The sequence below is a fragment of the Mus musculus genome, chromosome 7, assembly GCF_000001635.26.
Source record: "Mus musculus strain C57BL/6J chromosome 7, GRCm38.p6 C57BL/6J".
NCBI lineage: Eukaryota > Metazoa > Chordata > Mammalia > Rodentia > Muridae > Mus > Mus musculus.
Window position 1 is genome coordinate 45627500 of NC_000073.6, and position 20931 is coordinate 45648430.

General features: G+C 53.0%; 2 protein-coding genes and 1 long non-coding RNA gene across 7 annotated transcripts; 2 read left to right on the plus strand and 1 right to left on the minus strand.

Annotated features, from left to right (window-relative positions):
- The first annotated feature begins 37 nt into the window (after window positions 1-37).
- On the plus strand, window positions 38-11593 carry Rasip1 (Ras interacting protein 1). Its single transcript, NM_028544.1, has 12 exons — window positions 38-91; window positions 267-407; window positions 915-1582; window positions 2641-2996; window positions 4737-5390; window positions 7318-7355; window positions 7468-7619; window positions 7717-7832; window positions 8839-9082; window positions 9221-9393; window positions 10371-10518; window positions 11186-11593. The coding sequence occupies exons 2-12, from the start codon at window positions 271-273 to the stop codon at window positions 11383-11385; spliced, it is 2886 nt and encodes a 961-aa protein (NP_082820.1). The 5' UTR covers window positions 38-91; window positions 267-270; the 3' UTR covers window positions 11386-11593.
- Window positions 8073-11259, minus strand: A030001D20Rik (RIKEN cDNA A030001D20 gene). The gene is made up of 2 exons (NR_152217.1): window positions 11184-11259; window positions 8073-9639 (listed from the first exon to the last, which is right to left on the minus strand). It is a non-coding gene; the product is annotated as an RIKEN cDNA A030001D20 gene (long non-coding RNA).
- Window positions 11594-11692: 99 nt separating the features above from the next.
- Mamstr (MEF2 activating motif and SAP domain containing transcriptional regulator) lies at window positions 11693-20708 on the plus strand. Of its 5 annotated transcripts, NM_172418.2 has the most exons (10): window positions 12478-12531; window positions 13203-13340; window positions 14279-14317; window positions 14826-14965; window positions 15249-15430; window positions 15738-15825; window positions 15998-16192; window positions 16705-16929; window positions 17020-17074; window positions 17207-18269. In NM_172418.2, exons 2-10 carry the CDS (start codon window positions 13283-13285, stop codon window positions 17488-17490), a joined length of 1266 nt encoding a protein of 421 aa, NP_766006.2. In that variant the 5' UTR covers window positions 12478-12531; window positions 13203-13282; the 3' UTR covers window positions 17491-18269. The 5 variants fall into 5 exon arrangements, with proteins under 5 accessions (XP_006541297.1, XP_006541296.1, XP_006541295.1 ...); XM_006541234.3 differs by having other exon boundaries at window positions 11693-13340; window positions 17207-20707; XM_006541233.3 differs by having other exon boundaries at window positions 11693-12531; window positions 17020-20707.
- Window positions 20709-20931: the final 223 nt, after the last annotated feature.

A 20931-nucleotide genomic window follows, 5' to 3' on the forward strand; every position in this document is an offset into this window, starting at 1 on the left:
TTGGGCAGAGGAAAACACTTTACAGAGGGACTGGGACTTAACGGAGGCCAACAGCACCAGGGCCTCCGGGTGCTACGGGACCCGAAGCAGGGTAAGAGCCACAACAGTGACTCCACCCATCCTGGGACCTAGGAGCTCATTTCTTTGCCCCTCTTACTCCCTGGGATTCAGGAACCAGAACTGATTCTCTCTTCCGTAGCTCCCCACTCTACCCCACCCCACCCGACTGTGGCCTTAGGACTTGGGGCCTTCCCCTCTTCCCTTAGGGCCATGCTATCTGGTGAACGAAAGGAGGGCGGAAGCCCCCGCTTCGGGAAGCTCCATCTTCCAGTGGGCCTGTGGATCAATTCCCCAAGGAAACAGCTCGCCAAACTGGGGCGGCGCTGGCCCAGCGCTGCCTCTGTCAAGTAAGTGGTCAACCTCTATGGTATGCCTGCCATTTGTCCCTGTTTATCACTGGGTCATGCCAGCGACCCTACAAAAGTGGGCAGTGGTTCCTGTCCTAAATAGACAAGCGAGCTGGGGGGTGACAGTGGAACACAGTGACGTCGAGGCACAGGGAGAGAAGAAGTGGGCACTGGGATGGAACGCAGTACACATCCCCTCTCTCTGTTCACCTATTTCTTACCAAGGGTCATATCTTTATTAATTTTATTACCTATCTCTCTTATCTCCATTCTTCCCACCGCACACCACCATCTTGGTTTTCTGCTCCCATCCCTTTGTCCCTTTTCTTTGGTTCTTTGTCTCTGACTCTTGAGTTTCTGTCCCTCCCCCTTTCTCGGTTTCTCTGTGTCTTTGGCCCCTCTTTCTGGGCACTATCTCTGGGTGTCTCTCTGTGTCTCTGTCTCTCTCTGTGTCTCTGTCTCTGATTCTCTCTTCTGTGTCCTCTCTGCCCACTTCTTTCTCCTCAGGTCCTCGTCCTCCGACACGGGGAGCCGAAGCAGCGAGCCCCTGCCGCCGCCGCCGCCGCCGCCGCACGTGGAGCTGCGGCGCGTAGGTGCGGTGAAGGCGGCGGGGGGAGCGTCGGGCAGCCGAGCCAAGCGCATCTCGCAGCTGTTTCGGGGCTCAGGGGCCGGCGGCGCCGGGGGTCCTGGCACGCCTGGGGGCGCGCAGCGCTGGGCCAGCGAGAAGAAGCTGCCTGAACTGGCGGCGGGTGTAGCTCCGGAGCCCCCGTTGCCCACGCGTGCCGCGGTGCCCCCGGGAGTGCTCAAGATCTTCGCTTCTGGGCTGGCGTCGGGCGCCAACTACAAGAGCGTGCTGGCTACGGAGCGATCCACCGCGCGCGAGCTGGTGGCGGAGGCGCTGGAGCGCTACGGGCTGACGGGCGGCCGCGGAGCGGGCGACAGCGGCTGCGTGGACGCCTACGCGCTTTGCGACGCTCTGGGCCGGCCCGCGGTCGGCGTGGGCGGAGGCGAGTGGCGTGCCGAGCACCTGCGGGTGTTGGCCGACGCGGAGCGCCCTCTGCTGGTGCAGGACCTGTGGCGCGCCCGTCCGGGCTGGGCGCGGCGCTTTGAGCTGCGCGGCCGCGAGGAGGCTCGACGGCTGGAGCAGGAGGCCTTCGGGGCTGCGGATGCAGACGGTCAGCCAGGGAAGGGCACAGAGACTTGGGGCGGGACTTAGGGGGCAGTAAGATGACTGGACCCTGGGCGGGAGGTGATGGGGACGTGGCTTACAGGGAGAGGAGGCGGGGCCTGCATGATAAAAGGCAGGGACCTGGGTGAGAGGTGATGAGGGAGGGCTCTGGGAGGTTCTGGTGGCAGGGCACACAGAGTGGGAAGACTCTGGACTGGATGTGCTGGAGTGGGGTGTAATTGGAGGGGAGCGGAGCCAGCAGGACAAAACTGGTGGTGCCATTCTGGGGCGGAACTTACAGGCCGGGTCTGATAAGGGCAGTAGGTAGCATGGTTAAGGGGTGTTAACCTACATGATATATCTTTTATTACTTTACCTTTGTGGTATAGCTTATTTTATTTTAACCAAGACAGGGTTGGAGTTCTAGGTGAAGGTTCAGTGGAATAACGTATATAAATGGCATAGCACATACTTAATAGAGAATAGGGAGGGCTAGAGAGTTGGTTCAGCGGTAAAGAGCGCTGGCTTGCTCTTTCACAGGACCCTGGTTCAGTTCCCAGCACCCACATGGCAACTCACAACTGTCCTTAACTCCGCTACTAGGGGATCTGACATCTTCCCGTAGATATAGATGCAGGCTAAACACCAATAACCACTCAAAAGAATGACAATTACTGTCGTCTCTTCTCTCTCAAGGGAAAAAAAAAACGCCTTTCTGAGCACACATTTCGAGCCACACATTTTTTATCTCTGGTGTCCACGGACAGATGAAGTGGAATCTTTTTTCCTCTTTTAGTGGAAAAACATGTTTATTCGTTAAGCCTCTTTCAGTAGGGAACTTTCTGTGAGTCTATGGACTTCTAGAAAACATTGTTAGGAAGAAATTATTGTTTGCATCTCCCCAGCGGCAGTTCTCACTGTTATTGCCTGGGCCAGTCGCTGACACACAGTGATTGCTCCTAAATGCATGTTAAAAGAATGCATTTCTCAGCTGACAACGCCAAGTTGGAGTCAGGCAAAACCAATGTCCAGAGTTAACAGTCTGTGTTCCTCATCTCCCCACAGGCACAAACGCCCCATCTTGGCGGACCCAGAAGAATAGGTCTCGGGCAGCATCTGGCGGGGCAGCTCTGGCCAGTCCTGGTCCAGGATCAGGATCCGGGACCCCCACTGGGTCCGGGGGCAAGGAGCGATCTGAAAATTTGTCTCTGCGTCGAAGCGTGTCTGAGCTGAGTCTACAGGGGCGGAGGCGAAGGCAGCAGGAACGCAGGCAGCAGGCCCTTAGCATGGCCCCAGGGGCAGCTGATGCTCAGATGGTACCAACGGACCCTGGAGACTTCGATCAGTTGACTCAGTGCCTCATTCAGGCACCCAGCAACCGTCCCTACTTCCTTCTGCTCCAGGGCTACCAGGATGCTCAGGTTAGCACTATCTCCCCTACTCATAGAGCCACATCAGAAGAAACTACAACACCCAGAATGCCCTGGGATGAGGCCCTCTCCAGTATAATGGCCGTTCCCACAGGGTTCCCAAGTAGGAAGCAGCACGGTGGGAGCTGAGGTGGAGTGCAGATGCAAAGATCCCATTTGGGGGCAGGGGGAGGGGGGCGGGTTACAGTGAATGTTTCCTTCCATTCAGAGTTGGAAGAAAACATGGTCTTGGTCAGAGGCCAGCCCATTGTCAGAAGGACATCCCTAGCTAACATCCGTTTCTTGAAGGAAAGTCTGTGTCCTAGGTCAGGGAAATCTTTGTTTGGTACCTAGATCCTTGTTCTGGAAATGGCGGCTTTCTTGATGGGAGAAATAGACTAATCCATCTATAAAGGTTCACGTGGGAACCACCTGACCGCTTGTTTATGGAGGCCAGGAGGCACTGAAACCTGAGTGCATTTTTTTGTTTGTAGTTTTGAGGATTGAACCCAGGCCCTCACATGAGCTAAGCAGGTGCTTTATCCGGGAGCAAAGCTCCCAACCCTCATTGCTGGGCTCTAGACAGGCAGTGGACTTCGGAATCGTTCTTGCAGCCGTTTTATGTAGATACAGGAGATCGGGGCAGATCCTGCTGCATCAGCCTCCCGAGTAGCTGGCACGGCATAGCTGCACCATCGGCCATGTTTCTGTGTATTACATATTCGAGTGTCACTAAAACACAAGCAGTAGGTTTATGTTAGAAAGGGCATCAGGTGGTGTATCCATTTTTAAAGATGGAGGCGAGCCCACTTTTAGACCAGGGTCTTCTGCAGTTTATCTTTCCATTCAGTGGCTCAAATACGGCATGTAGAAAGGGGCTCTCTTTGAAGCATCTATAAACATTTCTAAAAGAGCTGCTGTCTCTGTGGAGGTCTCTGGATAGCTACTTTGGGATGGGGATATTGAGAGCTTCCATTAATTGACAGGGGGAATCTTTGAACTCCATCCTGAGTCAAGGATGAGTCGACTGTAGACAGTCTGTTGTAGAGGGGGGCTCTCCTTGGAAGTGCACACTCATTGGGTGGAGATAACGGGATCCCCTTGGTCCTTGGGGTGTGTCCATGAAGACATCCATTCATTGCTTGCTTTGGGATGATTCCAAGACAAACTGTCACCGGATAGGAAAATACACTGGAGAATTGACAAGTGGGGCTCTAGGGTGATGGTGCAGAGCATTTTAGGAAGGCGGTTGGATGTCTGTGGAAGCCTCTGTCCTTGGGACTGCATGGTACAGAAGAGTCCACTAAAGGAACTGAACAGTTCATTCAAAAGGGTTGAGAAAGCGATTGACAGGAGAACACTATTTGGAAATATCTCTCTCTCTCTCTCTCTCTCTCTCTCTCTCTCTCTCTCTCTCTCTCTCCAGTAGAGGCCATGCAAATGGGCCGGAGTTATATCCCCAGAGCCCACATGGTAGAAGGAGAAAACCGATTCACAAGTTACCTTTTGACCTCTACATGAATCCTATGGTGCTGCCCTTCCCCATAACCCCCCCCCCCCAACCATCACCACCAATAGGAGGGAACCACAAATTGTTTTGGCAAAGGATGCTCAAAGAGCCCCTTGAGAACCCAGGAGATATCCTGGAGGTTATCAACATTTGGAGGCGATGTGGGGTGAAAGTCTAGTGTGGATGATGGATGCTGTTTGGACGCATCCATTCCCGCAGCAGCAACTTCTGCTTCACTCTAGGACTTCGTGGTGTATGTCATGACACGAGAGCAGCACGTGTTCGGCCGGGGTGGGCCCTCCTCGTCCCGCGGGGGATCCCCAGCCCCATATGTGGACACCTTCCTCAACGCCCCAGACATCCTGCCTCGACATTGCACGGTGCGCGCGGGCCCTGAGCCCCCGGCCATGGTGCGCCCATCCCGGGGCGCCCCCGTCACACACAATGGCTGTCTTTTGCTGCGGGAGGCAGAGCTGCACCCCGGAGACCTGTTAGGCCTAGGAGAGCATTTCCTGTTCATGTACAAGGACCCCCGCTCCGGGGGTTCTGGGCCCGCTCGGCCATCTTGGCTGCCAGCGCGCCCCGGGGCCGCGCCACCCGGACCGGGCTGGGCCTTTTCTTGTCGTTTGTGTGGCCGTGGCCTGCAGGAGCGCGGCGAGGCGCTGGCCGCCTACCTGGATGGCCGCGAGCCGGTGCTGCGGTTCAGACCACGAGAGGAAGAGGCGCTGTTGGGCGAGATCGTGCGAGCTGCAGCCTCGGGAGCAGGGGACCTGCCCCCGCTCGGGCCAGCCACTCTGCTGGCACTGTGTGTGCAGCATTCTGCGAGGGAGCTGGAGCTGGGCCACCTGCCTCGCTTGCTGGGCCGCCTGGCCCGGCTCATCAAAGAAGCCGTTTGGGTGAGCACCCCCTTGTCCTACAAGTCTTCCGGTTGCCCCCTCTCTTTTCCACCACCCACCTGCGTCACAGGTCCTTTCTGCCATATTCCTGCCCTCTCCTATAAGTTTTCCACAGTTTCTCTTCTACCTCAACCAGCTAGCTCCCTGTTCAAGCCTCAGGCAAGAAGAAACTGTTTTTTCCCATTATCCTTTGAGATGGGCTGAGCTAAAACACATATAGGGTTCAGGGACAGTGGATCCATCCACTGTGCCTCAAGAAGTAACTATTTTTAGATGTCTAGATTTGTTTAGTAGTACGTAGGATGGAACCCAGATCTCTTCGTTTGCCAGGCAGGTGCTCTACTGCTGAGACACTTTCCAAGTCCCTCACTGATGGATTCTAGTGCTAAGCCGAGCCTGTCACTCAGGGATTCTAGAGAGGAACTGCACTGCTAAGCCACATCCCAGCCCTCTTTTTAGTTTTAAAAGGTTTCACTCAGTTGCCCAGGCTGACCTTGAACTTGAGATCTCCCTGCCTCTGCCTTTGGAGCTGTGGAATCATGGAGGAAAACCACTCTGGACTGTGGGAGGAGGTGCCACTGGCCGGAAGCTAGAGAAGCTAGGAGGGACCATTGTGGGGCTTGAGTTGGCCAGCTCTTTGGACATGGAACTTGGAACCGTAAAATGAACAACCCCCACCCCCCCCAGGAGGATCCGTCGACGCTCTATAAGTGACTGGAAGAAATAATCCAGAGAGGGGACAGTCTCATTGAGTGAGGTCCTAGAGGGGTCAGAGACTTTCTTGGTAGTAAGAAGAAACTCCATTTGAGCAGAAGAGAAGGAAGTGAATATATTACTTGGGACTGTAGGGTTGGAATGGGAGGACTATGCCTGGTGGTACAGACCTGTCATCCCACCCACAAACGAGGGTGAGACAGGAGGATTACAAGCTCAAAAGACAGAGAAAGGTTAAGACTCGTGCCTGGGCAACTTAGTTAGACACTGTCTCAAAAGAAGCAGCTAAAAGGCACCAGGTGGTGGTGGCCCATCGCCTTTAATCCCAGCACTCAGGAGGCAGAGGCAGGTGGAGCTCTGGGAGTTCAAGACCAGCCTGGTCTACAGAGTGGGTTTCAGGACAGCCAGGGCTACACAGAGAAGCTATGGTTTTTAATTATTTTTTATTTTATTTTTTTTGAAAGAAGCTATGTTTTAAAACAAGCAAACAAACAACCAACAGCAGAAATCAACCAAACAGAAAAACATAAAACCACCATAAAAGGTCAATGGTCGGAAGCTGGATGTGTGTGGCAGAATTTTGTGACTGGAGGAGACAAGGCTAGGAGGCGGGCACAAAATTGGGAGCCAATGCTAATAGAAGTCTTAAGAACAAAAAGGTGTGTGTGTGTTTCTGTGGTGTGTGTGTGTGTGTGTGTCTGTGCGTGTGTTGTGTGTTTTGTGTGTGTGGTGTGTGTGTGTGTGTCTGTGTGTGTGTGTGTGTGTGTGTGTGTGTGTGTGTGTGTGTAACTGGGAAGATGACTAAGGGATAAAGTGCTTGTCTTGTAAGCCCGAGAACCCAGGTAAAAGCCAGGAAGACATGGCGACCACCTGTCATCCCAGCTCCCAGGGAGCCGGGACAGCCTTCCCTGGAGCCAACTGGCTAGCTAGCTAGCTGGAATTAACAGGTTCAAATACAGGGACAACCTCTACCTCAGTAAAGCAGAGTCACCAAGGAAGATGCCAGCATCAACACCAGGCTTCCACATACCCGTGCACCCACACATACGCAAACACGGAGCCAGCTCTGCAACATGCGTGCGCACACAGAGACACATGTATGAGCGTATACCAGCTTGTGCTCAAGAAAGGTCCATTTAGGCAAACTAATTTGCGTAGCCTTGATCCCCTCCACCCAGCCTCTCACATGGATTTTTATCTTACTGTCCTACAGGAAAAAATTAAAGAAATTGGAGACCGCCAGCCAGAGAAGTAAGAGAAAGCTGGGGTGTACAGATCTGGAGAGTCACAGAGTTGGGTGGGGGAAAACTCAGACCTTGAAGTCTGGTCTTTGTATTGAGGGTCCCCCCCCTTCTTCCCTTAGCCACCCAGAGGGAGTTCCCGAGGTGCCTCTGACCCCTGAGGCTGTGTCTGTGGAGCTGCGACCACTCATACTATGGATGGCCAACACCACAGAGCTGTTGAGCTTTGTACAGGAGAAAGTGCTAGAGATGGAGAAGGAGGCTGACCAGGAGGGTGAGCTGAGGTCCCGGGCCCACTCTGTCCCGCTGTCATACCCTGAGCCTAGAAACCTAGGCTCTAGCAGCCAGCGTGTTCCCCCTCTCATCCCCAGGCCTGTCCTCGGACCCACAGCTCTGCAATGACTTGGAACTGTGTGATGAGGCCTTGGCCCTCCTGGATGAGGTCATCATGTGTACTTTCCAGCAGTCGGTCTACTACCTCACCAAGGTGACGCTTCCCTCCTGAAATACTCTCGCTTTCCACCTAACTGACATTGTGCTGCTCTGACGTCACTTCCTTCTCCTAGGAGTCACTTCCCATTTCGCCCTAGCACCTTGCTCTTATCACACTATTTCCTGTTTGGCTGACATCACTTCCTTTCTGGCTCATTTTTCTGTCTTGGCTCTCCTATGTCTTGTCCAACTGAATTGATCTCCTCTGTATCAGTCACCTTTTTTTTTTTTTTTTAAAGCTTACACTGGTGAAGTTGACTGCTGAGTTTTGTGTGTTTGCTGATACCACTTCCTGCATCTGACTTCACTTCCCTTTTCTGATCCTTGGTCCTTTTCTTTTTTTCACTGGAGTATTCTTGTGGGGCTTGGTTTCCCCTCTACCACCTTTGACCTTCCTATTTGCAGGTTGGGTTTTGGTTTTGGTAAATGCATTCTCTTATCTGTAAAATAAGAGGGACATACCAAGTGAATGACCCGGGAGTGGCCCTGCTTGTGAAACCCTTTCCTCTAAGGGTTTACTTCTTGTGTGGTCTTGACAAGTAGACCCTGACGTTTTTTCTGTCATCGCCTTCGTTTCCTGTCCTTGGCTTGCTCGAATTTCCCTTGGCTGGCTGCCACCCAACTCCTACTTCTGGACTCTCCATTCTTTTAATTTCCTTTGGAAATTCTGCTCAAACGTTTCCTTGACCGAAGAAGAAGGTCCTTTTTTTTGTTCAGAGGCCTGTCCTACGTGAGCTACCTCTCTGTGAGAACTACAGATTACATAATGCACAAGAGATGCTCTCAGAATACCTAAGAAACTTTACTAAAAACATTTCTCAGGACAGATTCTTCCAGGGAGCCTAATACCTGCTAGAAATTCACCGAGGAAATGGGGGATTGATCAGGGAGCCACCTGGGAATGGTGTAGAATGGACTACATTTCCCAGAAGCCCTTGATGGAATTCCCCATTGTCTTTATTGATTGTCACTCTCTGGTTGTTGCCTGTTTCCTCCCCCAGACTCTTTATTCAACACTGCCAGCTCTCCTGGACAGTAACCCTTTCACAGCTGGAGCAGAGCTGCCAGGGCCTGGCGCAGAGCTGGAGGCCATGCCGCCTGGGCTCAGGCCTACTCTGGGTGTGTTCCAGGCAGCTCTAGAACTGACCAGTCAGTGTGAGCTGCATCCCGACCTCGTGTCCCAGACTTTTGGCTATTTGTTCTTCTTCTCCAATGCATCCCTTCTCAACTCACTGATGGAACGAGGTGAGGGTTGTGTTGGGAGGAGCCAGGAGCTATCCAGACCTAATCCAGGCAGACATAAGCCAGGCTTCAGGCTTCAGCGTTGGGTGGCTTTGCCTGGGAAGTAGCTTCATTCAACGCCTCTCATTTCTTCCTACACAGGTCAAGGCCGACCTTTCTATCAATGGTCTCGAGCCGTCCAAATCAGAACCAACTTGGATCTTGTGTTGGATTGGCTTCAGGGGGCCGGGCTGGGTGACATTGCCACTGAGTTCTTCCGGAAACTTTCCATTGCTGTGAACCTGCTATGTGTGCCCCGCACCTCCCTGCTCAAGGTGACTCTTGGTCGGCTTTGTATGACTTTGACTTTTGAATCTCTATCCCGGCTCTGTGTACTCAGCCTCTCTGTGACCCCGAGTCATCTCCAGCCCGTGAGATGACTTAGACACCATGACGGGCCACTGGCAGCCGCAGAAGTCGGTGTCAAGAGTGACTGAACATGGATGCTGAATGCTTCTGACTCCGAACTTGCTAGAAAGAGTTTTCTATGCTCCATTTCTTAGATGCGTTGAGTCAGAATTCTGGTTTGAGACAGAGGAAAATGCTGGTTATCATTCGTTGGTTGCATGATGGGAACGGTGATGATAATGTCAACAAACACCCCCCATTCAAAGTAGATTATCAATAGTTTTCTTCAGATGAGAAAACTGAATCAGGTAGCTCACATTTGTTTGTTTGTTTGTTTGGTCTTGCTGTGTAGCTCTGGTTGACCTGGAATTCACTAGTCTGGCCTTGAGCTCACAAATGAGTCACCTACCCCTGTCTTCTGAGTTGCTGGGACTAAAGGTGGTCACGAGCACACTAGGCCTCTACTTTTGTCTGCACGTGTATATATGTGCACCATGACCATGACGTGCCAGAAGTGGAGGGCAGCTCTTCTGAAATGGGACTTACAGGCCACGTAGGTGCTGGGAAGCAAACTAGTTCTCAGCTGGGTCCTCTGCAAGAGCAGCAATTGTTCTTAACTGCTAAGCCTTCACCCCAGGCCCTTCACTTCACTGATTTCTATCTTATTACAGTACTGGGGATTGAACCCAGAGAGTTGCATATGCCAGGCAAACACTGCCGCTGACCTGCATCTCCAAGACCCCTTTTTACTTTTTAATTTTGAGATAAGAGTTTCACCATGTTTCCCAACCTGGCCTTGTACTTTGAATCCTCTTGCCTCAACCTCCTAAGAAACTGGGATGGCTGGCCTGCCCTATGGGACCCAGCTGTGACCACAGACGTCTAACTTGGGGACTTCCCCTAGGCTTCATGGAGCAGCTTACGGACTGACTACCCCACCCTGACTCCAGCTCAGCTCCACCATCTCCTCAGCCACTACCAGTTGGGTCCTGGCCGTGGTCCCCCACCAGCCTGGGACCCACCACCTGCAGAGCGGGATGCTGTGGACACAGGTGTGCAGATCCGGGCTAACGAACATTGAGATGTCTTCTTTATTTGAGACCTAAGAGTCCCTGTTCCCAGCCCTTCCCACTTTCAGTTCCCAGGGTTCAGATGCCCTCTCTGAAGGGCTTAAAGACTGGCTGCAATTATAACAGTAGCAGGGCTTGCTTACTTTGCGGTCCCCTTCAGTAAGTTAAGAAGAGTTCAAACATTTCATTGTTTTTTTTACTTAGACTTAATCTCTTAGCCTCGTCTCTCCACATCTCTTGCCCTAACCCAACTAACAGAGGGATAGGTTTCTCAATCCTCAGAAATCTCCCAAGGTTCCCCAGCCCATCCTCAAGGTTCCAGGGTACCTGGGACCCTATTTTCCTGGTAATGGGCCTTTTTTCCCTAGTTTTCTTGGCTTTTCAAGATAGGATTTCTCTCTGTAGCCCTGGCTGTCTTGTAACTCTGTAGATCAGGCTGGCCTCGAACTCAAAGAGATCCACCTGCCTCTGCCTCCAGAGTGCCGGGATTATGTGTCACCTCCTCCCCCCTCCCCACACACACGTTTTAGCTAAAATTCCCGTCATCCTTTGAAACACAGGGAACCCAGTCTCATCGTTTCTTACTTAAGGAGATAGACCACCTCACACTCATGCTGAGTTTTTAATTCGGTTTTCCTCGTACTCACAGGGGATATCTTTGAAAGTTTTTCCTCGCACCCTCCGCTCATCCTGCCCCTGGGCAGCTCACGCCTGCGCCTCACCGGCCCTGTGACAGATGACGCATTGCATAGAGAACTGCGCAGGCTCCGTCGCCTCCTCTGGGATCTTGAACAGCAGGAGCTGCCAGCCAATCATCGCCATGGACCCCCGGTGGCTTCGACACCTTGAAAACCAATGAGAAAGGAACGCGCGCAGCTTGAAACTGCATCGCTTCTTAAAAGGGAGCCCGCCTGGGCGTAGAGCATTTTGGGAGTTGTAGTTTTCCCTGCGTAGACGGCTGAGAGTTTGAGTTGTTGGGTTGGTAGACGATGGGACAGTGGGAAGATGGGCTTGGGATGTGAATGCCAAGAAGTAATAAAAATATCTGTGGTATTGACCTCACTTGTCAAGATTTGGGGGCCTTAGCAAAGATTTTTTTTTAAGGTGCCAGGGACTGTGCTTGGAACGTTGGGCGTCTGCCGAGTTTGGGGAGATATTTCTAGCCATGGCCTCAGCTTGCCCTCTAGCACGAAATGTGACCCTGTAGTACTGAGCACTGTCACACAACTCGGAACACAGCCTGGACCATGTTCTTCTGAATATCAGACCCCATGTACTACCAGTGAGAACAGGTCATCACCATCTCCCTCTTACCTACAAAGTCCAAACTTTAGCTTTCTCCCCCCAGTCCTTCCGATGCTGTCTGCCTACTGTGCACACCGCTGACTTCCAACACCCAGCACCTCTCGGGTACTAGTCCTATTCCATCAGATCCAAGAATGCAAACCTCAGCTCTCCTCTCCCATACCAGAGGCCTAAGACTCCGTCCACCACCCTCAGACCCAGAGTCCTGACTTCTGCCCCCTTCCTTTTTAGAACTAGGAGTCTGGGCCTCATGTTTGAACTTTCCCCTCCTCTGAACTTGACTCCTACTGCTGTGTCAGGAAAAAAAGAACCAACAGGTGGCACCTGCCGGCAGGGTCTGAACACGACCACCTGCCGCTGTTGCTCACCCGGGTCCCTCTCTCTGCACCTGCTCCTGTCTGTCGCCAGTGACCGCTCCACCCAACCCACAGCTCGGGACTCGGGGGAGGAGATAGTAAGGGAACCCTCGAAGTGAGCCAGGCCGGTCCTCACGGCGTGTGTGTCCCGCCCCTTTTCTGGGTCCTTGCAGGGCTTCTGATCCAAGGCTCGCTCTCTTGACTCCCACTCGCCCTAGAAAGGGGAGTCGAGGGCGGCCCAAGGCTTGTGGGGTGGAGCCTAAGGTCTCCAGCCTAATCCGGGAGACTCCACCCGCTTCAAGGCACAGCTGAGTAGCTGAGAGGAGCCTACCTGGTGAGAAGCCCCTGGGGTAGATATGGGGATTTTTTTTTTTCATTTTACCCTTCATTCTCCGTTCTGGTTCCCCCTTCTGGTCCCAATATCTTTCCCACAGAGCCCCGTGCATGACACTCAACCCATTCTGTTTCAGGGACCCCTATGTTTCCCAGACACTTGTCATATTCTTTGATTCCCGTCTGTCCTAGAATCTTCGATTCTAGTCCCTAACAGCATGCAGTTCTCGTCCTTAATCTCCTCCTCCTTCAGGGTTCAGACTCCAGACGACTGCTTCCTGCACTTTCAAAGGCCCAGAACTCCAGATTCCAATGCTCTCCCTCTTAGATGCAGGAGCCCATGACGCAGGTCCTTCCTGTACCGCCAAGATCCAGGGATTTAGACCCAGCCCTTTTGCTTCCGACTCAGAACTCCAGGCCCAAAGCCTTCTACAGACACAGCAGTCCATGCCCAAGTACTTCTCCCTCCAGCCAGAACTCCAGGCCGCAACCTTTCTTCAGTCCTAGGGCTCCAGGCCCCAGCCCGTGTCTCTCACACCCGGAGGTTCAGGACCAGCCCTCCTTTCTCAGACCCAAGGGCCCAGAGACCAGTCATCCCCCAAAAGAGCTGATCTGGCCCAGTACTTTTGTCTCTAACCTTTCACACTGTCTCCAAAATTCCCCCAATGGCAGCCTCCCGTCATCCACTTTGACCCTGCCGCGCTCTGGTGGCTCTGGCTTCCTCTGTCCAGGTCTCCACCTCAGCCTTGGCAATGACCCTGGCAGCCTCCTCCCAGCGCTCCCAAATCATCCGTTCCAAGTTCCGCTCTGGTGAGAGGTTGCTTGTCTCTATGCATGTGGGGAGGGGTCCCGGAGCCAGGGCCCAGGGTCCCAGTAACATGATTCTCTGGCATGCGTGAATCGACCAGTGGTGTTCACATACAATGTCACTTGTGCTATGGAGTGGAGTAGTAGATGAATGTGCACATGGCTTGCTAAGCCATAGGTGGTGACACCCAAGAGTGCATATGTTGCAAAGGACTTAAACTGACCTGTAGGCAAAGCAGAGGAGCAAACTGAGACCTGAAGTGCATGTGTGTGTGGCAGGGGGACCAAGAGCTATCAAGCCTTGAAAATGTCATTAGCCAGGATTTGTTGCCAATGCAAAGAGTTCTGAACACTCAGAGAGGAGCAGAAATGTGCACTGGAAACTCTTTGCCCCCAAACTGAGGGTCAAGTCTTGAACATGTGAGTGACATTCCTGTGGGTGCATGCCAGCAAGAGTAAGTTGGGGTGGGAAGTCATGTAAAGTTGTAGTGCAAACTAGAGTCCAGAGAGATTTGAGCTCCAGGGTTTAGTTTGCAGGGTGCTGGCTGTGGGGAATTCGAGGGGCAAAGGGGTGCGTGGATAAAAGGAAGTGAGAGGTTGATGAGTCAGGTTGGCAAGATGGCGACTGTGCCAGGGTGGTCACAGACTCCTGAAGTGGCAGGTGGAGCCAGGAGCATGGTTGCCTCTCGGCTGAGGCTGGCTAGCTTACAGTCTCAGGAGTGGCTCTGGCCCAAGATGCTTAGCTGGCAGGAGCAGGCAAGAGGCCCTGGGAAGGGAGAGGGAGCAGGCTGCCTGCCCACCCGCCCGGCCCGGGGAACGTAAAGGGGCTGGGCTGGGCACGTGTGTCCCGCCAACAACTGCAGCTCCCACCCACCAGCCAAGTCAGGCTCTGGACACTCCCTTCCCGCTTTCCCTGTCCCACCTCCCTTTTCCTTCCTTAGTCCTGCAGCTTCGGATCCACAGACGGAATCAAGACTGCAGTAAGTGTGGGCCCCCAAGGGGAGGGGATGGTGGCCTCAGTCCCCAAAGAGCATGCATGTCCAGCCCCACGAGAGCGAGAGCGAAACCCCAGCCTGTCATTTCCCCCACCCACTGGGCTCTGTTTCCTATTGCTCAGCTATCCCACCCCAGATACCCTAACGTTTCCTGGATGGAGTCAGGTATTCCAGCCTCTTCCACAATCAGTGTCTGAATATAGCTTTTGGACGTGTCCTTTTCCCTGGAGTCAGGGGATACAGATATCACCCGGTCCTGTCCCAGGGATATGCTAGATATCTGTGATCCTAAACAAACGGACCCTTTGCAGACTAAGTACAAAATGCTCTTCCTTTCTCAAAAATGTGAAAGTCTGGGTACCCAGGGAGCCCAGCGGGACAGTTTGGGTTCTGCTTCCTGCTCTCGGCCAGCCCTCCTTTCCCCCTGGCATCTCTCCACCCTAGCTAGCCAGCTGTCTGTTGGCCTCTTCAGGATCCTCCTCTATCTCTTCAGCCTCTGATTCAGATCCATGGATCTCAGCCTCAGGCCCAGCTCTGGCTCCAGCTTTGCCCACTGTTCCTGCCTCTTTCCTTGTCAGCCCTGGCGTCTTGTCCCCTGAGCCAGCATATTGTCCTTGGAGGGCTCCAAAGAAGGTAAGTTTAGACAGGAGGACAAGCGCCCAAGTGTGGTTCTCCTTTGCCTTGCCTTGTGGTGTCTTAAAGCTGACACTACACATCCTACAGGCCAAGAAAGTGGTGACCACGCTGAAGCGTCATCCTGGCTTTTTTTGTTTGTTTGTTTGTTTGTTGAGACAAACTTACTATATGTGCCAAGGTTGTCTTTGAACTCCCCATCCTGCCCCAGGCTCTCTGGAGCTAGGATGACAGGTGTGGTGAGCCACCAAACCACGAAACTTGGCCTTACTCACTCTTTCAGGAATCTCCCAAGAACTCCCAACATTGGAAGGAGCCTAAGGTCAGGGGGAACTTGACATATCACCTGTACATGCCTCCAGAACAGAGACAAGGGCCCAGGGCAAATCTGCAAGTTGAGAGGTCAACCCTGGGTCCCCCGGACCCACCTCTTTGGGAAAAGAATTCACAGAGACCACATCCTCGGTAGGACTCTCATTTTCCTTCTCCAGGGGACCAGAAACTCAAGCCCCATTCTCCTCCCTCAAACCTACAGTGCAAAGAAGAGAAGCTTGACCTGGAACCTCCTCCCCCGGGACCCCGGCCGTGCATGCTCCCCGTGATCTGCAGAGACACCCCATTTTCCTATCTTCCACACCCACAAAATCACCCCGTGTTTGCTCCACGGGAAGTCCGGAATTCCTCATTTTCCTGGCTTTTCCGAGGCCCGTTTTAAGGTCCCTAAGTACCTTTCTCCCTGTCCTTTACTCCGTCCCCTCATGCCTGTCGCTAGGATGAAGCCTTCCTCAGCAGGAGTCTCCAGTCCCTCGCCCCCTTCACACAAGCTGGAACTTCAGACCCTTAAACTGGAAGAGCTGACGGTGAGTTTAGTGTGCAGTGTCCCAGGGCTGGCCCTCTTCAGGGCTGGCACCAGACCCCGCAAACTCAAGGCCTCTGCCCTAGGAAAGTCGGTCTGGATTGTGGTTCCTCCTCTTGATTTCCTAGTCATCCCTCCCCAGAGCTCAGCACCTTCTCTCCCAAACCCATACTCAGGTCTCAGAGCTTAGGCAGCAGCTGCGCCTGCGGGGACTCCCGGTGTCCGGGACCAAAGCGATGCTCCTGGAGCGCATGCGTGGTGGCACCCCGCCCAGAGAACGGCCGAAGCCCAGGCGAGAGGACAAAGAGGCCGCTGCTCCCTGGCCCCGCCTCAAGCCCAAGGCGCTGGGAACTACTCGGCTACCCAGCACGGTGAGGGCGGGGCTGTGTACACATGGACCAATAAAGAGAAGAGAAAGAGAAATCGGGAAAATTAGCCAATGAAATGTTGGAAAGGAGGTCTGATTTGCACCTAAGGGGCGGGTCTCAACCAAAAGCTTGAGGGTGTGGCCAATCATTGGTTGGTCTGAGGATGTAGTTGAGAATACAGGGAGGGCGTGGTTTAAGGGAGAAAAACCAATGACAGGATAGGGGCGGGGGCTGTAATCTTATTTGTGTAGTAGGAGCGCTTGCAGCAAGCTTACTGGAGGTACAGCCACAAGATGAGATGAAAGATAAGATGACTCTGAAAGTTATCCTCTGATGTGTGCACACACATACATACATACATAATACATACATACATACATACATACATACATACACGCGCGCTCACGCACACCCAGTAAATAGTTTTGTTTTGAAAGAATTGGGTAAAGCCAAGGAAGGGCCGGGTCAGGCTTGGTGTGCCGGGCATATTGAACTCCCACCTTTCCTGGTTCTAGGTGAAGGCAAGCGCGACAAATCGTAGGCTGAAGTTTTCTGGAGCTACGGATCCCCTGGGAGCAGCTCCCGCTCCGGCTTCTGTTCCTGCTCCCACTCCCTCTCCAGCTTTGGCTCCGACTCCGACTCCAGCTCCAGTTCCAGCTCCAGCTCCAGCTCCTTTCCCGACACCTCCAGCTAGCCTGACTCTGGAGGAGGAGCTGCAGGAAGCGATCCGTAGGGCGCAGGTGGAAAGGGATGAGGGGCTGGGAGTGCTCGGGGATTGGGCGGTAGACCTAAGCAGGATCTAGGGTCACGTGGTGTGTGCTCATCCACAGCTGCTTCCAAACCGCAACATCGATGACATCCTGGAAGACCAAGTGGAGCCAGATGGTAGGCGATTAGCTCCCACATTTAGGGGAGGAACTGAACTTGGGAACTCCAGGGTCTCGTCGAAGGAGAAGTGGGTTGGAAACAGCGCAGTGAGCAGAATCCATCCCCCTAAAGCTCACACTCCTCCTGCAGACCTGCTGCCTCCCGTGCCCTTGGACTTCCCTGGCTCATTTGACCTGCTGTCTCCCTCCCCGGACTCGGAAGGCTTCTCTTCCGTCTTCTCTTCTTCACTACCGTCCCCCACAAGCTCCCTGTCCCCTTCTCCAAGGGCCCTCACTGATTCCTTGGACTGGCTGGAGGCCTTGAGTGGGGGTCCACCACTGGGCTCTGGGCCTCCCGGCCCCAGCATCTTCTCTGCGGACCTATCTGATCCCAGTGGCAGTCTGCTCTGGGAACTGCTGCCAGATCCTTGGTGACAGACCCTTGGGTCTAAGGAGAGGTCATCTGCATCCACAGGGACCCTCCAACTACAGAGTACTGATGCCCTCGTCCCCTCCTGACTCACCGCTGCTGCTGATATCTTATGTGCCTGGACCTGCCTATGGGGCCTCTGTATGGCCCCTCCCAGGCCCAGTGGTTGGGGTTGGGGGGTTCATTTGCTACTGGCCAGTGCATACAAGCTTGCTGCCTCCCTCAGAGACCTGCAGGTTGTGTGGCTGCCTGTCATCTGGGGATGTGAAACTTTGTGCTGTTTGAGGTCAGGAAAGGACCAGGTAAGAGTAGAAGGACCGCCCCCCACCCCCACCCCGTGGGCCCCCAAGTTCTAGTTAGAGGTGAGAGGACCAGAAGCTACTAGTGAGAGGTGACTACAAACTCCCTATGACCTTGAACTTATGGCCCCACCCCCACCTCAGAGCTGTGATTTTATCTAGCTTTCTTGGGGTTTTGTTTTGTTTTGTTTTGTTTTGTTTTTGAGAGCAAGTGTTGCTATGTAGTGCCAAGCTGGCCTCAAACTTGTTACAATCCTCCTGCTTCATCCTCCTGGGTGCTGAGATTACAGACATGAGCCATTATACCCAGTTCTCATGTCTTATTGAAGGGCTTCCCAGAGCCATGAGGTGGGAAGATAGATAAAAGGGGAGAGGAGATAGAATGTTTCCCGGGGGAGCCTCTGCCTCCACCTCGCGCTGGAAGGATGACTGTCTAGTGAATTAAACTGTGGATCTCGCGTGTGGCCCGAGGCTCATGAGACTGGACAGCTGCATTCACATTTGCATCTATTAACAAACCCACAGAACAGGAGCTGCATCAGTTCCTGTCACATAGCTGTGACCAGCATACTCCAGAGAGAGTAGGTAGGGAGAGGGGCTTAATTTGCCCAGGTTTTCAGAACCTGTTTGGCCCAATGTGACTGGGGGCGGGGAGGAGAGGGGGGAACACCATGGTGGCCAAATATATGGAGCAGATACTTCACTTCAGGGTGGATGGGAAGCAAGGGTAGGTGAGAAGAAGAGAAAGAGGAGCTAGGATGAGAAACCCCTAAGACCTATCCACCAATGGCCTACTAGTCCTGAAGTTTCCAGACCTCTCCAGTAGCACCCAACAGCTGCACATGAGCCAGTGCAGATCAATATGTATTCAAAGTGTAACCATAAGTGGCTATGGTTTACTGGACTCTGCAGGCCCACAAGATGGTGGGGGTAGGGGTGGGGTGGGGAGTGGTGGACATATACTCATCCCTAAGCCCAGATGGCTGAGCATATCTGGCATGGCTCCTTCAGATATGTTGGTACAATGATGGAGATGGGGGGAAGGCTGACCCCAGTTGGATCGCTGGACTTCTTGTATGGCAGCCCAGGACTTTGAAGTGTGAAAGTATAGCTCACACCTGTAATCCTAACACTTAGGGCAATAGGCATGAAGAGCTGGGGCAGGAGAATCAGCCCAAGATCAATTTCAACTATATAGAAAGTTCGAGACCAGTCTGAGTTACATGAGACTCTGTGTCACAAACAAGAAAGAGACAGGGGACTTGGGGGAAGCTGGGCCTGAACACGTGAGACCTCCAGAAATGGGCAATCTCCTATGCCTTTGAGCCTGACAGTACATTTTGTCTAATTTTCCTTTTCTGCTAAGATCAGGTTATTGGGAAAGATGGGACCAGTGTTAAAGGGACAGAGGTATATATGTGAGTTGTCAATCAGATGTCTCAGTGCCTAACCTGGGCCCTCAGAGTTAAAGAAAAACTAAAGCCTGAGTTTCTACTTTGGTAAAGGTCAGATCACAATCCAAGCGCAGACTGACATTTCTGTGGCTGTGACACATGGGGTCATGGAGCTATGACAGATCAGGGTTTCTGAAAGAGACAGAAACCCTGGTGAGTGGAAGAGAGCTCAGAGAAATAGCTGAGCCTCCAAGGGTGAGGGGGTGCTGGTAGAGAACTTTCTGGAAGAGGAAAGGGAGTAGGTGAGGACGGCACAGTGGAAAGAAGCTGGCTCTCGAGAGGCTGATGAGGTTCAGTGCTCTGAGCAAGAGAGCAGAGAGGCGGTGGCTGCCCCAGGCTGGAGATGGGCAGAGCTGTCCTGACGCCCTGGGATGAGCTGAAAGCTAACTCGGGGGTTCCCAGGCCTGCAGGACAGCGGGGTGTAGTGAGCTTCCTCTTCCGGCTCTAGACATTTTCCTTCTTATTTCTTGTATTTTTAACATTTTTATTTGTGGGTGTACGGGCACACCACATGTGTACCTTGGAAGCTTGAGGAACCTCTAACTCAAGCCTGAGCTGGGTACCAGGTACTGCAACAGACCCTGGAAGAGCAGCAAGCTGTCTCTCTAGCCCCTTGTTCTTGTTTTGTAAGACAGCATCTGGCTGTGCTCACCTCCTGTCAGTCTCTTCCTAACTCTGGCTACTGAGGTCCTGCCTACAGCTAACCTCCACCTACCGCTCTGGCATCTCTGATTGGCCCTCTGGCTGCTTCCTTCTCCCCTGTCTGTCCCTAGGCACAGCTGTCCTCTCTCTGCTGTGTAACCCATTTCCCTGTCCCTAGTGTCTCCAACCAAGTCATACTCCTGTCTCCTGCCCACTATCATCATCTATCCTCAGCCAGTCAGCCTTGGGGGAAGGGAGAGCAGTGTGGAGCCCTGACAGCCTGGGGAGAGGTAGGGACGGATGGCCCAGGGATTCTCTAGAAGGTGGACACTTAGAAGGCTAGTGCAGGCTTGGCATGAGTGCTTGCTTGAGCACGGTGTACTCCTTGCCACTGCTATCTCACTTCCCATGTTCAGTCCCTCCAGTGGCTTCAGTGTCCCTGAGGGCCTCAGGCTTTCATCCACGTGCCACCCTCGATCTTCACAGAGGGCAAGGTATCTTGTTTCCTTCCATTCCCTTCTTCTTCCTCCTCCTCCTCTTCCTCCTACAAGACTAAATCTCCCTATGTAGCCCACCCAGTCTGTCCTTAAACTGAACACTGTCAGGGTTCAGTTTCTAGCATGCTCAAATTGGATGCATGGGCTCCCACACATGATCCTTTATCTTAAGTGTAGACGTCGGTCAGAAATCAGTGGATGTGGAGATGGTCGGTGTTGACATCATTTGGAGATAGAATTCACATTCCACACCCATTGGTAGGTAGAGCTCATTGCTTTCCATAAACTCACTTCTTCTACCACGTGGTCAATTTTAAATTTTTAATCCATTTTCTCTGTGTGTGTTTGTGTTGTTTTGTGTTTTGATTTTTTTTTTTTTTTGAGACAGGGTCTCTTCAGAACCCTGGCTGTCCTGGAATTCATATGTGGACCAGGCTAGCCTGGAATTCACAGAGATCTGCCTGCCTGTTTTCGCCTCCATAGCGCTGGGATTAAGGCTATGCAGCACTCACGTCCCTCCTAGGCAGCTGGAGCAGTGACTCAAACCCACTCAA

Coding starts and splice junctions, on each gene's coding strand:
- Rasip1 (NM_028544.1), top strand. CDS start 271: ATGCTATCTGGTGAACGAAAGGAGGGCGGAAGCCCCCGCTTCGGGAAG. Junction 5,391..7,317: donor TCATCAAAGAAGCCGTTTGG/GTGAGCACCCCC, acceptor ACTGTCCTACAG/GAAAAAATTAAAGAAATTGG. Junction 9,083..9,220: donor CAACTCACTGATGGAACGAG/GTGAGGGTTGTG, acceptor CTTCCTACACAG/GTCAAGGCCGACCTTTCTAT.
- Mamstr (XM_006541232.3), top strand. CDS start 13,283: ATGACCCTGGCAGCCTCCTCCCAGCGCTCCCAAATCATCCGTTCCAAG. Junction 13,341..14,278: donor CCGTTCCAAGTTCCGCTCTG/GTGAGAGGTTGC, acceptor TTCCTTCCTTAG/TCCTGCAGCTTCGGATCCAC. Junction 14,966..15,248: donor CTTGGAGGGCTCCAAAGAAG/GTAAGTTTAGAC, acceptor TCACTCTTTCAG/GAATCTCCCAAGAACTCCCA.